Source organism: Cherax quadricarinatus, chromosome 16 (assembly GCF_038502225.1).
Source record: "Cherax quadricarinatus isolate ZL_2023a chromosome 16, ASM3850222v1, whole genome shotgun sequence".
NCBI classification, from domain to species: domain Eukaryota; kingdom Metazoa; phylum Arthropoda; class Malacostraca; order Decapoda; family Parastacidae; genus Cherax; species Cherax quadricarinatus.
The window spans coordinates 45,287,876-45,304,004 of NC_091307.1; the positions used below are offsets into that span (position 1 = coordinate 45,287,876).

Here is a 16,129-nt window from a genome sequence, read left to right on the forward strand (position 1 = left end):
TGTAGGTAACAGCTCTTAGCTTGCCAATAAAGTTAGGAATTCTTAACCTGTAAATAGCTTGTCAATAAAGCTAGGGATCCTTAACCTTGTCAAACCCTGTGTAAAAGAGAGAGAGAGAGAGAGAGAGAGAGAGAGAGAGAGAGAGAGAGAGAGAGACAGACAGACAGACAGACAGACAGACAGACAGAGAGACAGAGAGAGATGTATGTAGGTAACAGCTCTTAGCTTGCCAATAAAATTAGGAATCCTTAACCTGTAATATAGCTGTCAATAAAGTTAGGGATCCTTAACCTTGTCAAACCCTGTGTAAAAAAAAAAAAAAAACAACAAAAAAAAGAGAGAGAGAGAGAGAGAGAGACAGAGAGACAGAGAGAGAGACAGAGAGACAGAGAGAGAGAGAGAGAGAGAGAGAGAGAGAGAGAGAGAGAGAGAGAGAGAGAGAGAGAGAGAGAGAGAGAGAGAGAGAGAGAGAGAGAGAGAGAGAGAGAGAGAGAGAGGGGGGGGGGGCTCCCTAGCTCTCTAGCATGATGTACTTAATAATAATAATAATTAGAATAATAATAATACAGTGAAACATACAGGTGAACAGTATTTAGATAAGGGTAAAGAGGTTTTAGTGGCACTTGTAGATTTGGAAAAGGCATATGACAGGGTGGATAGGGGAGCAATGTGGTAAATGTAACAAATGTATGGACTAGGAGGCAGGCTATTGAAAGCAGTGAAGAGTTTTTTACGAAGATAGTGAGGCTCAGGTTACAGTATGTATATGGGAAGATTATTTCCCAGTACAAGTAGGCCTTAGACAAGTTTGTGTCATGTCACCATGGTTGTTCAATATATTTATAGATGGAGTTGTAAGAGAAGTGAATGCTCAGGTGTTGGCAAGAGGTGTTTACCTGGAGTTTACCTGGAGAGAGTTCCGGGGGTCAACGCCCCCGCGGCCCGGTCTGAGACCAGGCCTCCTGGTGGATCAGAGCCTGATCAACCAGGCTGTTGCTGCTGGCTGCACGCAAACCAACATACGAGCCACAGCCCGGCTGATCCGGAACTGACTTTAGGTGCTTGTCCAGTGCCAGCTTGAAGACTGCCAGGGGTCTGTTGGTAATCCCCCTTATGTGTGCTGGGAGGCAGTTGAACAGTCTCGGGCCCCTGACACTTATTGTATGGTCTCTTAACGTGCTAGTGACACCCCTGCTTTTCATTGGGGGGATGGTGCATCGTCTGCCAAGTCTTTTGCTTTCGTAGTGGGTGATTTTCGTGTGCAAGTTCGGTACTAGTCCCTCTAGGATTTTCCAGGTGTATATAATCATGTATCTCTCCCTCCTGCATTCCAGGGAATACAGGTTTAGGAACCTCAAGCGCTCCCAATAATTGAGGTGTTTTATCTCCGTTATGCGCGCCGTGAAAGTTCTCTGTACATTTTCTAGGTCGGCAATTTCACCTGCCTTGAAAGGTGCTGTTAGTGTGCAGCAATATTCCAGCCTAGATAGAACAAGTGACCTGAAGAGTGTCATCATGGACTTGGCCTCCCTAGTTTTGAAGGTTCTCATTATCCATCCTGTCATTTTTCTAGCAGATGCGATTGATACAATGTTATGGTCCTTGAAGGTGAGATCCTCCGACATGATCACTCCCAGGTCTTTGACATTGGTGTTTCGCTCTATTTTGTGGCCAGAATTTGTTTTGTACTCTGATGAAGATTTAATTTCCTCATGTTTACCATATCTGAGTAATTGAAATTTCTCATCGTTGAACTTCATATTGTTTTCTGCAGCCCACTGAAAGATTTGGTTGATGTCTGCCTGGAGCTTTGCAGTGTCTGCAATGGAAGACACTGTCATGCAGATTCGGGTGTCATCTGCAAAGGAAGACACGGTGCTGTGGCTGACATCCTTGTCTATGTCGGATATAAGGATGAGGAACAAGATGGGAGCGAGTACTGTGCCTTGTGGAACAGAGCTTTTCACCGTAGCTGCCTCGGACTTTACTCTGTTGACGACTACTCTCTGTGTTCTGTTAGTGAGGAAATTATAGATCCATCGACCGACTTTTCCTGTTATTCCTTTAGCACGCATTTTGTGCGCTATTACACCATGGTCACACTTGTCGAAGGCTTTTGCAAAGTCTGTATATATTACATCTGCATTCTTTTTGTCTTCTAGTGCATTTAGGACCTTGTCGTAGTGGTCCAATAGTTGAGACAGACAGGAGCGACCTGTTCTAAACCCATGTTGCCCTGGGTTGTGTAACTGATGGGTTTCTAGATGCGTGGTGATCTTGCTTCTTAGGACCCTTTCAAAGATTTTTATGATATGGGATGTTAGTGCTATTGGTCTGTAGTTCTTTGCTGTTGCTTTACTGCCCCCTTTGTGGAGTGGGGCTATGTCTGTTGTTTTTAGTGACTGTGGGACGACCCCCGTGTCCATGCTCCCTCTCCATAGGATGGAAAAGGCTCGTGATAGGGGCTTCTTGCAGTTCTTGATGAACACAGAGTTCCATGAGTCTGGCCCTGGGGCAGAGTGCATGGGCATGTCATTTATCGCCTGTTCGAAGTCATTTGGCGTCAGGATAACATCGGATAGGCTTGTGTTAATCAAATTTTGTGGCTCTCTCATAAAAAATTCATTTTGATCTTCGACTCTTAGTCTGGTTAGCGGCTTGCTAAAAACTGAGTCATATTGGGACTTGAGTAGCTCACTCATTTCCTTGTTGTCATCTGTGTAGGACCCATCTTGTTTAAGTAGGGGCCCAATACTGGACGTTGTTCTCGATTTTGATTTGGCATAGGAGAAGAAATACTTTGGGTTTCTTTCGATTTCCTTTATGGCTTTTAGTTCTTCCCGCGATTCCTGACTCCTAAAGGATTCTTTTAGCTTAAGTTCGATGCTTGCTATTTCTCTGACCAGTGTCTCCCTACGCATTTCAGATATATTGACCTCTTTTAGCCGCTCTGTTATTCTTTTCCGTCGCCTGTAAAGGGAGCGCCTGTCTCTTTCTGTTTTACATCTACTCCTCCTTTTTCTTAGAGGAATAAGCCTTGTGCATACATCGAGTGCTACCGAGTTAATCTGTTCTAGGCATAAGTTGGGGTCTGTGTTGCTTAGTATATCTTCCCAGCTTATATCGGTTAGGACTTGGTTTACTTGGTCCCACTTTATGTTTTTGTTATTGAAGTTGAATTTGGTGAATGCTCCCTCGTGACTAATCTCATTATGTCGGTCTGGGGCTCCGCGCATACATGACTGAACCTCAATTATGTTGTGATCTGAGTATATTGTTTTTGATATGGTGATATTTCTTATCAGATCATCATTGTTAGTGAAGATGAGGTCTAGTGTATTCTCCAGTCTAGTAGGCTCTATTATTTGCTGGTTTAAATTGAATTTTGTGCAGAGATTTAAAAGCTCGCGTGAGTGTGAGTTTTCATCAGAGCTGCCTCCTGGTGTTATTACTGCAACAATATTATTTGCTATATTCCTCCATTTTAGGTGCCTTAAGTTGAAATCCCCCAGGAGCAAGATGTTGGGTGCAGGAGCTGGAAGGTTTTCCAGACAGTGGTCAATTTTTAACAGCTGTTCCTGGAATTGCTGGGATGTTGCATCCGGAGGCTTGTAGACTATCACAATGACTAGGTTTTGGTTCTCGACCTTTACTGCTAAAACTTCCACTACATCATTTGAGGCATTTAGCAGTTCTGTGCAAACAAGTGACTCTGCAATGTACAGGCCAACCCCCCCCTTTTGCCTGTTCACTCTGTCACATCTGTATAGGTTGTAACCTGGGATCCATATTTCGTTGTCCAAGTGATCCTTTATGTGGGTCTCAGTGAAAGCCGCGAACATTGCCTTTGCCTCTGCAAGCAGTCCACGGATGAAAGGTATTTTGTTGTTTGTTGCTGGCTTTAGACCCTGTATATTTGCAAAGAAGAATGTTATCGGACTGGTGGTATTGTTGGTACTGGGGGGGGATTTTTTTTCCGGCATTAGTATCTGTATCTGTTGGTTTGGAGTGGAGGCCATCGACTGTGGTTCCACTCCAGGAATGACTGGATTTGGTGTACGATTTCTGCCATTTCCTGCCAGTTTTTTTTCCTTCCTGGCACTAAAAAACCTCTCCCTCTTGAGTGGCTGTGGCTACCCAGGTTTTCCCATGGCCTGGATGTTTTGTATCTTTTTGTCCCCTTTAGATGGTATGCCTGGCAATTTAAGTTATAGCACAGTCTTTCCTGTACTGATAAGATAAAGAATCTAACACAAAGTGGGAGTTGTCACAGTTGCTCTTTGCTGATGACACTGTGCTCATGGGAGATTCTGAAAAGAAGCTGTAGTGGTTGGTGGATGAGATTGGTAGGGTATGTACAAGAAGGAAATTAAAAGTGAACATAGGAAAGAGTAAGGTGATGAGGATAACAAAAATATTAGGTAACAAAAGATTGGATATCAGAATGAAGGGAGAGAGTATGGATTAGGTGAATGTATTCAGAGATCTGGGAGTGAATCTGTCAGCAGATGGGTCTATGAAAGATGAGATGAATCATAGAACTGATGAGAGAAAAAGGTGAGTGATGCACTGAGGGGAATGTATGTAAGTATAGTTATACCAACGCTTTTATATGAATGTGAAGCATAGGTGGTGAATGTTGCAACAAGGAGAAGGCTGGAGGCAGTGGAGATGTCATGTCTGAGGGCAATGTGTGGTGTGAATATAATGTAGAGAATCAGTATTTTGGAGATTAGGAGGAGGTGCAGGATTACCAAAACTATTATCCAGAGGGCTGAGGAGGGGTTATTGTGGTGGTTTGGACAAGTAAAAAGAATGGAACAAAATAGAATAACTATGAGAGTGTATAAATCTGTAGAGAGAGGGAAAGCAGGTTAGGGGTCAACCTAGGAAAGGTTGGAGGGAGGGGGTTAAGGAAGTTTTGTGTACGAGGGGCTTGGACTTCCAGCAAGCATCTTAGATAGGAGCAAATGGAGACAAATGGTTTTTATTACTTGATGTACTGTTGGAGTGTGAGCAAGGTAACATTTATGAAGGGGTTCAGGGAAACCGGCAGGCTGGACTTTTGAGTACTGGAGGTGTAAAGTACAGTGCCTGAACTCCGAAGGAGGAGTGCTAATGTTGTAGTTTTATAACTGTAGTGTAAGCACGCCTCTGTCAAGACAATGATAGAATGAACAATGATGAAAGCTTTTTCTTTTTCAGGCCACCCCTGTCTTGGTGGGAAATGGCAGATGTGTTAATAAATAATAATAATAATAATAATAATAATAATAATAATAATAATAATAATAATAATTTAGGTAGTATGCTGGTAGACAGCAACCACCCAGGGAGGTACTACTGTCCTGCCAAGTGAGTGTAAAATGAAAGCCTGTAATTGTTTTACATGATGGTAGGATTGCTGGTGTCCTTTTTTCTGTCTCATGAACATGCAAGATTTCAGGTATGTTTTGCAACTTCTACTTACACTTAGGTCACACTACACATACATGTACAAGCATATATACACACACCTCTGAGCTTTCTTCTATTTTTCTTTCTAGTTCTTATTCTTGTTTATTTCCTCTTACCTCCATGGGGAAGTGGAACAGAATTCTTCCTCCGTAAGCCGTGCGTGTTGTAGGAGGCGACTAAAATGCCGGGAGCAAGGGGCTAGTAACCTCTTCTCCTGTATATAATACTAAATGTAAAAGGAGAAACTTTCGTTTTTCCTTTTGGGCCACCCCGCCTCGGTGGGATACGGCCGGTGTGTTGAAAGAAAGAAGAATTATAGGTAGTAGGTTGGTAGACAGCAACCACCCAGGGAGGTGGTTGCCGTCCTGCCAAGTGAGTGTGAAACGAAAGCCTGTAATTGTTTTACATGATGGTAGGATTGCTGGTGTCTTTTGTCTGTCTCATAAACATGCAAGATTACAGGTATGTCTTGATACTTCTACTTACACTTAGGTCACACTACACATACATGTACATGTTTATTTATAAACACTCACCTGAGTTTTCTTTGATTTTATCTTAATAGTTCTTGGTCTTATTACTTTTCCTTTTATATCCATGGGGAAGTGGAATAAGAATCTTTCCTTTGTAAGCCATGCATGTTGTAAAAGTCAACTAAAATGCCAGGAACAATGGGCTAGTAACCCCTTTTCCTGTAATAATTACTAAAAAGAATAAGAAGAAGAAAATTGTCATAGTGGGAAGTTTGAATGTGTGTGGATGTTGTGCAAATGATAAGAAAGGGATGATTGTGGATGTTATGAACAAGAAGCTGGATGTCCTGGCTTTAAGTGAAACAAAGCTGAAGGGGGTGGGAGAGTTTCAATGGAGAGGAATAAATGGGATTAGGTCAGGGGTTTCAAACAGAGTTAGAGCTAAAGAAGGAGTAGCAATAATGTTGAAGGATAAGTTATGGCAGGAAAAGAGGGACTACAAATATATTAATTCAAGGATTATGTGGAGTAAAATAAAGGTTGGATGTGAAAAGTGGGTTATAGTAAGCACATATGCACCTGGAGAAGAGAGAAGTGTAGAGGAGAGAGAGAGATTTTGGGAAATGTTGAGTGAATGCGTGGGGAGTTTTGAACCAAGTGTGACAGTAATGGTGGTTGGGGATTTCAATGCTAAAGTGGGCAAAAATTTTGTAGAGGGAGTAGTAGGTAATTTCGGGGTTCCAGGGGTAAATGAAAATGGGGAGCCTTTAATTGAGCTATGTGTAGAAAGATGTTTGGTAATAAGTAATACATATTTTATGAAGAAGAGGATAAATAAATATACAAGGTATGATAGAGCATGCAATGAAAGTAGTTTGTTAGATTATGTATTGGTGAATAAAAGGTTGATGGGTAGGCTCCAGGATGTACACATTTATAAAGGGGCAACTGATATAACGGATCATTATTTAGTTGTAGCTACAGTTAGAGTAAGAGGTAGGTGGGAAAAGAGGAAAATGGCAACAACAAGCAAGGAGGTGAAAGTGTATAAACTAAGGGAGGAGGAAGTTTGGGTGAGATATAAGCAATTATTGGCAGAAAGGTGGGCTGGTGCAAGTATGAGTAGTGGGGGGTTGAAGAGGGTTGGAATAGTTTTAAAAATGCAGTATTAGAATGTGGGGCAGAAGTTTGTGGTTATAGGAGAGTGGGTGCAGGAGGAATGAGGAGTGATTGGTGGAATGATGAAGTAAAGGGTGTGATAAAAGAGAAAAAGTTAGCTTATAAGAGGTTTTTACAAAGTAGAAGTGTTATAAGAAGAGTAGAGTATATGGAAAGTAAAAGAAAGGTAAAGAGAGTGGTGAAAGAGTGCAAAAGGAGAGCAGATGATAGAGTGGGAGAGGCACTGTCAAGGAATTTTGAGGAAAATAAGAAAAAATTTTGGAGTTAAACAAGTTAAGAAAGCCTAGAGAACGAATGGATTTGTCAGTTAAAAACAGAGTAGGGGAATTAGTAGATGGGGAGATGGAGGTTTTGGGTAGATGGCGAGAATATTTTGAGGAACTTTTAAATGTCGACGAAGAAAGGGAAGCGGTAAGTTCATGCACTGGCCAGGGAGGTATACCATCTTTTAGGAGTGAAGAAGAACAGGATGTGAGTGTGGGGGAGGTGCGTGAGGCATTACGTAGAATGAAAGGGGGTAAAGCAGCAGGAACTGATGGGATCATGACAGAAATGTTAAAAGCAGGGGGGGATATACTGTTGGAGTGGTTGGTATTTTTGTTTAATAAATGTATGAAAGAGGGGGAAGGTACCTAGGGATCGGCAACGAGCATGTATAGTCCCTTTATATAAAGGGAAGGGGGACAAAAGAGATTGTAAAAATTATAGAGGAATAAGTTTACTGAGTATACCAGGAAAAATGTACGGTAGGGTTATAATTGAAAGAATTAGTGGTAAGACAGAATGTAGGATTGCAGATGAGCAAGGAGGTTTCAGAGTGGGTAGGGGATGTGTAGATCAAGTGTTTACATTGAAGCATATATGTGAACAGTATTTAGATAAAGGTAGGGAAGTTTTTACTGCACTTATGGATTTAGAAAAGACATATGATAGAGTGGATAGGGAAGCAATGTGGCAGATGTTGCAAGTATATGGAATAGGTGGTAAGTTACTAAATGCTGTAAAGAGTTTTTATGAGAATAGTGAGGCTCAGGTTAGGGTGTGTAGAAGAGAGGGAGACTACTTCCCGGTAAAAGTAGGTCTTAGACAGGGATGTGTAATGTCACCATGGTTGTTTAATATATTTATAGATGAGGTTGTAAAAGAAATGCTAGGGTGTTCAGGAGAGGGGTGGGATTAAATTATGGTGAATCAAATACAAAATGGGAATTGACACAGTTGGTTTTTGCTGATGATACTGTGCTCATGGGAGATTCTAAAGAAAAATTGCAAAGGTTAGTGGATGAGTTTGGGAGTGTGTGTAAAGGTAGAAAGTTAAAAGTGAACATTGAAAAGAGTAAGGTGATGAGGGTATCAAATGATTTAGATAAAGAAAAATTTGATATCAAATTGGGGAGGAGGAGTACGGAAGAAGTGAATGTTTTCAGATACTTGGGAGTTGACGTGTCGGCGGATGGATTTATGAAGGATGAGGTTAATCATAGAATTTATGAGGGAAAAAAGGTGAGTGGTGTGTTGAGGTATATGTGGAGACAAAAAACGTTATCAATGGAGGCAAAGAAGGGAATGTATAAAAGTATAGTAGTACCAACACTCTTATATGGGTGTGAAGCTTGGGTTGTGAATGCAGCAGTGAGGAGGCGGTAGGAGGCAGTGGAGATGTCCTGTCTAAGGGCAATGTGTGGTGTAAATATTATGCAGAAAATTCGGAGTGTGGAAATTAGGAGAAGGTGTGGAGTTAATAAAAGTATTAGTCAGAGGGCTGAAGAGGGGTTGTTGAGGTGGTTTGGTCATTTAGAGAGAATGGATCAAAGTAAAATGACATGGAGAGCGTATAAATCTGTAGGGGAAGGAAGGCGGGGTAGGGGTCGTCCTCGTAAAGGTTGGATGGAGGGGGGTAAAGGAGGTTTTGTGGGCGAGGGGCTTGGACTTCCAGCAAGTGTGCCTGAGCGTGTTAGATAGGAGTGAATGGAGACAAATGGTATTTGGGACCTAACGATCTGTTGGAGTGTGAGCATGGTAATATTTAGTGAAGGGATTCAGGGAAACCGGTTATTTTTATAAAGCCGGACTTGAGTCCTGGAAATGGGAAGTACAATGCCTGCACTCTAAAGGAGGGGTTCGGGATATTAGCAGTTTGGAGGGATATGTTGTGTATCTTTATAGGTATATGCTTCTAAACTGTTGTGTCATGAGCACCTCTGCAGCAACAGTGATTATGTGTGAGTGAGGTGAAAGTGTTGAATGATGATGAAAGTATTTTCTTTTTGGGGATTTTCTTTCTTTTTTTGGGTCACCCTGCCTCGGTGGGAGACGGCCGACTTGTTAAAAAAAAAAAAAAAAAAAAAAAAAAAAAATAATAATAATAATAATAATAATAATAAAAATAAAAATACAATAAAAATTTTCAACACACTGGCCATCTCCCACTGAGGCAGGGTTACCTAAAACGAAAAACCAAAATTTTCCTTTCTGCATGTAGCAATGTATACAACAGTGATAATTTTTATTTCAATAACAAAACTCATCAGACAATGTTAGCAATATTTTTAAATACCCATAAGCAATATATTTTTTTTATAAAAACATGTGTTCAAAATGCACTATTAAAGGAGTAGAAAAATTCTCAGAACTCATCGAAGGTATATCAAAGATGAGTTGTACAAGTGCTCCTCATGATAGTGATACATGTTTTCAGTACTGGTATATAGTTATAGTAATCATTTGTTTATTGACTTATTTCAACTTTACAATGGTGCGACAGTAATGCACGTTCAGTACTACACATTTATTGAAAGGATAAACTTGTATTCATTTATTTACTTTTCAATACTGGTATTTAGTTAGTTACAGTAATTATTTGTTTATTTACTTATTAAGTAACAGTAGTTATTTATTACATATTTTGCTTACATTTATTTTGCTTACATTTATTCATATTTTGCTTACATTTTTAACATATGATGGGTTCACTGGAACGTAACCCCATCGTAAGTTGAGGATCACCTGTAGTTGGGTAAAATGAACATTATGAACAATAAAATACTGTACCTCCATGAAACTGTCATTGAATTCTGTAATGCCAATATTTTGGTGAGGATGCTCAGATGAACCACCTGCTCCAGCAGACAGCTCACTCTCCCCATATATTAAGTCTTGTAGTTTCATCTCGTTTTTCAAAGAGCATTTTAAAGGCTTGGCAGAAACTGAGATAGATTCCCAGTTTTGCTCTCTAGTTTCTTTGATGGCCTTTGTACATCCTATATCCAAGTTTCCCTTATCCTTGTTATTATCAGGAAGGATATTTTGTTTATTGACATGGCTGTTTTGGGAATATTCTTGTTCAAGATTTGAGGCCTGTGACTTTTCAAGCAACTCAGAGGCCAAGCAGCCTTCAGAATCCTCAAAATGTAAGTCTTCACTTTGTATGGGATGAGTATATTGCATAAACTGAGTTTCTGTTGGTACTGAAGATGCAGTTACAATTTCGCATATTTGTGTCAGTGACTCTTCACTGGTACTGTGACCTTGGAAATTTTGGACTTGCGAATGAATATCTGGGATAACAATATCATTTAATATGCTGTCTGGGGGCTTGTCCTTTAATGCTGACTTAGTAAATATTTGATTTGTTAATTTATTTTGATTTGAAATAATGTTCCAGAGGAAACTAAAAGGAGAATGGCTTCCCACAAGACTATTATATACAGGCTCAACATCTGGTCGATGACTTTCATGTTGCGTGCAGCGATTGCACATGTTGTCCTTGCTGTGTGAACGCTCTTCACTACTGCAGTTCTTGTTGCCACTTTCTTTGTGATCTGCTTCATTATACAATGATTTTATTGTTTGTGTCTTGTTACTTGAGTACAGCTGCTCTTGTGTCTTATGTTTGTAGAGGGGATTCTTGCATCGTTGACTGCCCCAGTCATGGTACAAAGACCATGTCAGTGCAACTGCAGAGCCCTGTTGATAAACAACCTATCATTATTTCCCTTTAAATTAGCTCAACGTAAGTCTCCAACCAAGGCAGGGTAACCATCAGAAAAAACCATGTTCACATATATTCATTCAATCACCCTCTTTCCAGAAGTGTGATGATATCACATTTCACACTACCCTCCAACCGCAACATCCCTACCACTCCACCTCCAGGACTCAAGTCCAGTTAACTTTTAAACCCCTAACCCACAAGGGTCTACAGCAAGAATATTAATTTTTTATTATTCTATATGCCTTTCTAGGTACCCAAATTATTAAAAATATGTTGTGAGAAGTACAATACCTGCACTTTAAAGGAGGGGCTTGGGATATTGGCTGCTTGGAGTGACATCTAAACTGTCATATCTGAGCACCTCTGCAAAGACAGCAGTTATGTGTGAGTGTTTCTTTCTTTTTTGGGTCGCTCTGCCTCAGTGAGAAATGGCAAATGTGTTAAAAAATAAAAATGTTAGACAATGTTTTGTTTTATCTTCATATCAATTAATCTTTATTGATGAATACCTCTTAAATATTTTCTCATATTACCTTTAGTATAGTTTATGTTCCTGTATGAATCAGTATTGCCTAACATTTCCAGAGAAGAAACAGATGAGATTGCCTGCATGGTGTAACAGAAACACGTTTTCTACATGGGTAGGACAAGGGATGCTGCTTTAATTTAAATAACAAGAGCAACAGTGGCACTCACTGCTACCCAAGTGTAAAGTACGGACTAAACTGAATTTGTAAGTGAACTTGTTGGCAGATGGATCTATGAAAGATGAGGTGAACCACAGAACTGATGAGGGGAAAAAAGGTGGGTGGTGCACTGAGGCATCTGTGGAGAAAAAGACCTTAACAAATGGGGCAAAAAATGGGAAGCACCACAGTATAGTGGTGCCAATGCAGTTTAGTGGGTGTGAAGTATGGGTTTTAAAAGTTGCAGCAAAAAGGCAGGAGACAGTGGTGATGTCGTGGTTGTGGGCAATGTGTAGTGTGAATATTATGCAGAGATTTCAGAGCCTGGAAATCAGAAAGTGCAGGGTTACTATAAAGTATTATTCAGCAGGCTGGGAAGAGGTTCCTGAGGTGGTTTAGACATTCAGAGAGGATGATGCAAAACAAGAAACCAGGAGGGTGAATAAATCTAAGGAAAAGGTATGGAGGGTAGAGGCATCCCAAGAATGGTCTAAGAGGGGGAGGGTAAAGGAGGTTTTGAGTGCTAGGGGCTTGGACATCCAACAGGTTTGTGTGAAGAATGTTAGAAAGGAGTGGAGGCAAATTTTTTATGATATGATGTGCTGCTGGAGTGTGAGCAAGGCAATATTTATGAAGGAATTCAGAGAAACTGGTAGATCAGTCATGAGTCCTGGAGGGGGAAGCACTTAATAGTCAATGAATAAAAAAATAAAAACCTGCATTTCGCTAATACCCCGCACATAAGAGAATGAAACTTGGCATGTTTCGCTCTGATTTTGACAAAAATGGCATCATTAGTTTCATTCTGCTATATGCGGGCTATTTGTGTTTTGTTCAGGCACGGAATTGTGCCTTTTTATTTTTTAAAGATCTTCATAATGGTCTACAAAGACCATTAGGATGATTACTGTAGTGCATTTATATTCCTATAAGATGCTAAACATATAGTAATCAAACACTGCCCTGGGAGAGGGTGGCAATCAGGTTTGATCCAAGGGGAGGTAACTCCTATTCCTTGGGTTAAGAGCCCTTCACTGAAGCATCAAGACACCTTGGAGGGTATGTGATGTATAACCACTCACAAACCACTTGAAAAATCTAATTTTAGCCATAAATAGCAAAAAAAGTAAGTGAAATTACTAACCCATCTCAGTGCCTGCAGAATTGAATGTTTTAAGAGAAACTGCTCTCTTTGTTCCCAAGATCGTGTTCCATACCGGTCCTCTGAGTGATTTCGTTTGTCTTCCCTTCTCTCACTCTCACTACAAGGCTTGACTGAAGATTGGTTGAGGAGGATTTCCCAGTGCCATGGAGGGCAATTCTTACAACTGACTTGGAACTCCTCTCTGCTGCCACATCCACTCCTCTTGTCTTCTTTCTCTTGAATATCATTGAATATTTTTGGTAATTTAGAAGCCCAGTTATACTTTCCAGTTTCCAAGGTTCTAATGGACAGTGTCTGTCCATTGTCTTTACTGGATACAGACTTGTATGTGTCCTTGTACTGCCATGGTGAGAAATATGTGAGAGTATATGTATCTGGCTGTGCGTCTTTGCTGTCATGTTTCTCATCCACACACTCCTGTGAATAACACTGACTTGGCCTCACATTTCGCACACCTGCAAATTATACCACAATTATTACAATCATAACTAAAGTGACTGAGACACTAGTGCAACACTTGGGTATCTTTACTGTGGAAACATTTCAGCCACCAGTGGCTTTATCAGTCCAAAGCAAAGCAGTGGAGGATGTGAAAAGGAAGTTTGCAATAATCAAGTCCCTCAGCCTGAAGATGTGTTCAGTCCATCAGTCTTGGTAAAAGTATAACATATGCATGGAGAAGGGGATCATATATTAGAAGCAGGTGGAACCCAATGGAAATAAGTCACTTTGTCTAACTTTTCTGGGATTATTCTAGGTGATTTACACTATGTATGATAATTGTACTAATGTGAATCTGTACCTAAATAAACTTACTGACTCTGACTGGCTGCAATCCTGCCACCAACCATTACACCTTACGTCTAAAATACAGAACACCCCCCCCCCCCACATCTGCAAATTCCGATTCCTCGGTTTCAGTTAACCTCAATTTACTGTGGCCTAAAAATAACCCTTAATTTCATTTAATAATAGCTCTAAAGCATAAAGTTGTCATTCTGGCAGTTCTTCAAAGCCTAAGAGAAGCCATGAAGTGCTTCCCATCAGTGAAAAGTGCTAATTCTTGACTTATTATGTGTAATTTATCAATTAAACTTTATCATTGGTATGTATGTAAACAAAAAATGACTTATACAACTTTATAGCAGCTATGAATAACACTGACTGGCAAAATGAGATAAGAATGAATGTATAAATTATTTTCTAAAAAAAAACCCAAAGCCTCTATAACGAACATTGCCCCAAAAAACTAAACAGATCACAATAAAGAGACTGAATAATCCCTGGCTAACACCAAGCATCCTCAAATCCATTAACACAAAGCACAAATATGAAAACAGTATAGAATGGGTCAAATAACTAGAGAACAGTCTAAACGTTACTCGTCAGCTCTTACCAGCCTGATAAGAAGATCTAAAAAATTGTATTATGAAAATAGATTACATAACATCAAAGGTGATACGAAAAAACCCTGAAAAACTCTATTTGAAATTCTTGGAACTAAAAAGTTATCCAAAAACAAAACAATCAAACTAACAAAATCAGATGAACCCCTACTCACACCTACTGAAACAGTAAACAGACTCAATGTTTTCTTCTCCACCATAGGAAAAAATCTAGCGAACAAAATACCAAGCGCAAACACCCGTCAATCAGACTACCTCACCGGTACCTACCCAAATACGCTATTCCTAGCTCCAACCAACCCCAAAGAAGTTACGCTCATCATAAACACCCTTAAAAACAAGGCAGGAGACATAAACAACTTGCCTGCTTTTATATACAAAAAAAGCTTTTCAAGTATTGTCACCAATTTTTGCAACGCTATTGAACAAATCCATTGAATCATCTACCTTCCCAACAATCCTCAAAATAGTGAGGGTCACTCCGATCCACAAAGGAGGTGACCAAGCTGACTTGAATAACTATAGACCAATATCTAACTTACCACTGCTCTCTAAAATCTTTGAAAAATTAATTCATAGACGGATCTATTCCTACCTCGTCTCACACAATATATTAAACCCTTGTCAATTTAGATTCAGGAATAATAAAAGCACAAATGATGCTATCATACACACTCGAAAAGAAAGAAGTCCCGCTGGGCATTTTCATTGATTTACGTAAAGCTTTCGACACAGTCGACGATGAACTGCTGTACTCCAAATTAACGCACTATGGTATCAGAGGCCACTCCCTCAACTACCTAAAATCATACCTTAGTAACAGAACTCAGTATGTGTATGCAAATGATGCAAACATTTCCACTCAACCAATCACAGTAGGAGTCCCACAAGGAAGCGTCCTTGGACCACTCCTCTTTCTCATCTACATCAAAGATCTACCCAATGCATCACAGCTACTCAAACCCATATTATTTGCAGATGACACTACATGTGTCTTTTCCCACCCAAACACAGTCACACTAGCAAACACAGTCAATGCCGTACTGCAGAAAATATCTGCCTGGATGATGACTAATAAACTTACCCTGAATACTGATAAAACCTATTTCATTCAGTTTGGAAACAAAGCTGCAAATGATCCAATTAACATAATGCTAAACGGATCATCAGTCACAAGACTCACAGAGGGAAAATTCCTACGTATCCACCTTGACAGTAGCCTTAAGTTCCGGACACGCATACAACAAATCACCAAGAAAATCTCCAAGACTGTAGGCATACTATCAAAGATAAGGTACTCCGTTCCACAATCAGCTCTCCTGGCACTGTACCATTCACTCATATACCCTTATCTTACATATGGAATTTGTGCATGGGGATCAACAACATCAAATCACCTAAAACCCCTAATAACTCAGCAAAAGGCAGCAGTAAGAATGATAATAAATTCCCACTCCCGCCAGCATACTCCACCAATTTTCAAAAGTCTGAATCTGCTCACCATTAAGAACATCCATACTTATTCATGTGCCTACTAAATACACAGAACAATACACACAAATATAAACCCTCCACTCAAACTTCTCCTCACAAACCTAAACAGGACACATGACCACAACACAAGACACAGATCTCTTTTTGATATCCCTCATGTCCATATCACACTGTGTAAAAACTCTATGCACATAAAGGGCCCAAAAATATGGAATTCATTACCAGAAGATATTAAAGTAACCCAGTCTGAAAATCAATTTAAGACTCTTCTCAAA

The 16,129-nt window shown here is 40.0% G+C and overlaps 1 protein-coding gene across 2 annotated transcripts in view; it reads right to left on the reverse strand.

Annotated features, from left to right (window-relative positions):
- Positions 1–16,129, reverse strand: part of LOC128688834 (uncharacterized) — a 188,097-nt gene that overhangs the window by 133,943 nt on the left and 38,025 nt on the right. The window contains exons 1-3 of one of the 2 annotated variants that reach the window (XM_053776823.2): positions 12,934–13,072; positions 11,395–11,466; positions 10,161–11,075 (exon numbers count right to left, since the gene is read on the reverse strand). In XM_053776823.2, the coding sequence (XP_053632798.1) occupies positions 10,161–11,075; positions 11,395–11,442 (963 nt within the window). In that variant the 5' untranslated portion in view covers positions 11,443–11,466; positions 12,934–13,072. Of the gene's footprint in view, positions 1–10,160; positions 11,076–11,394; positions 11,467–12,933; positions 13,410–16,129 lie in introns of those variants that run through there. The other variant, XM_053776822.2, reaches the window with a different exon arrangement.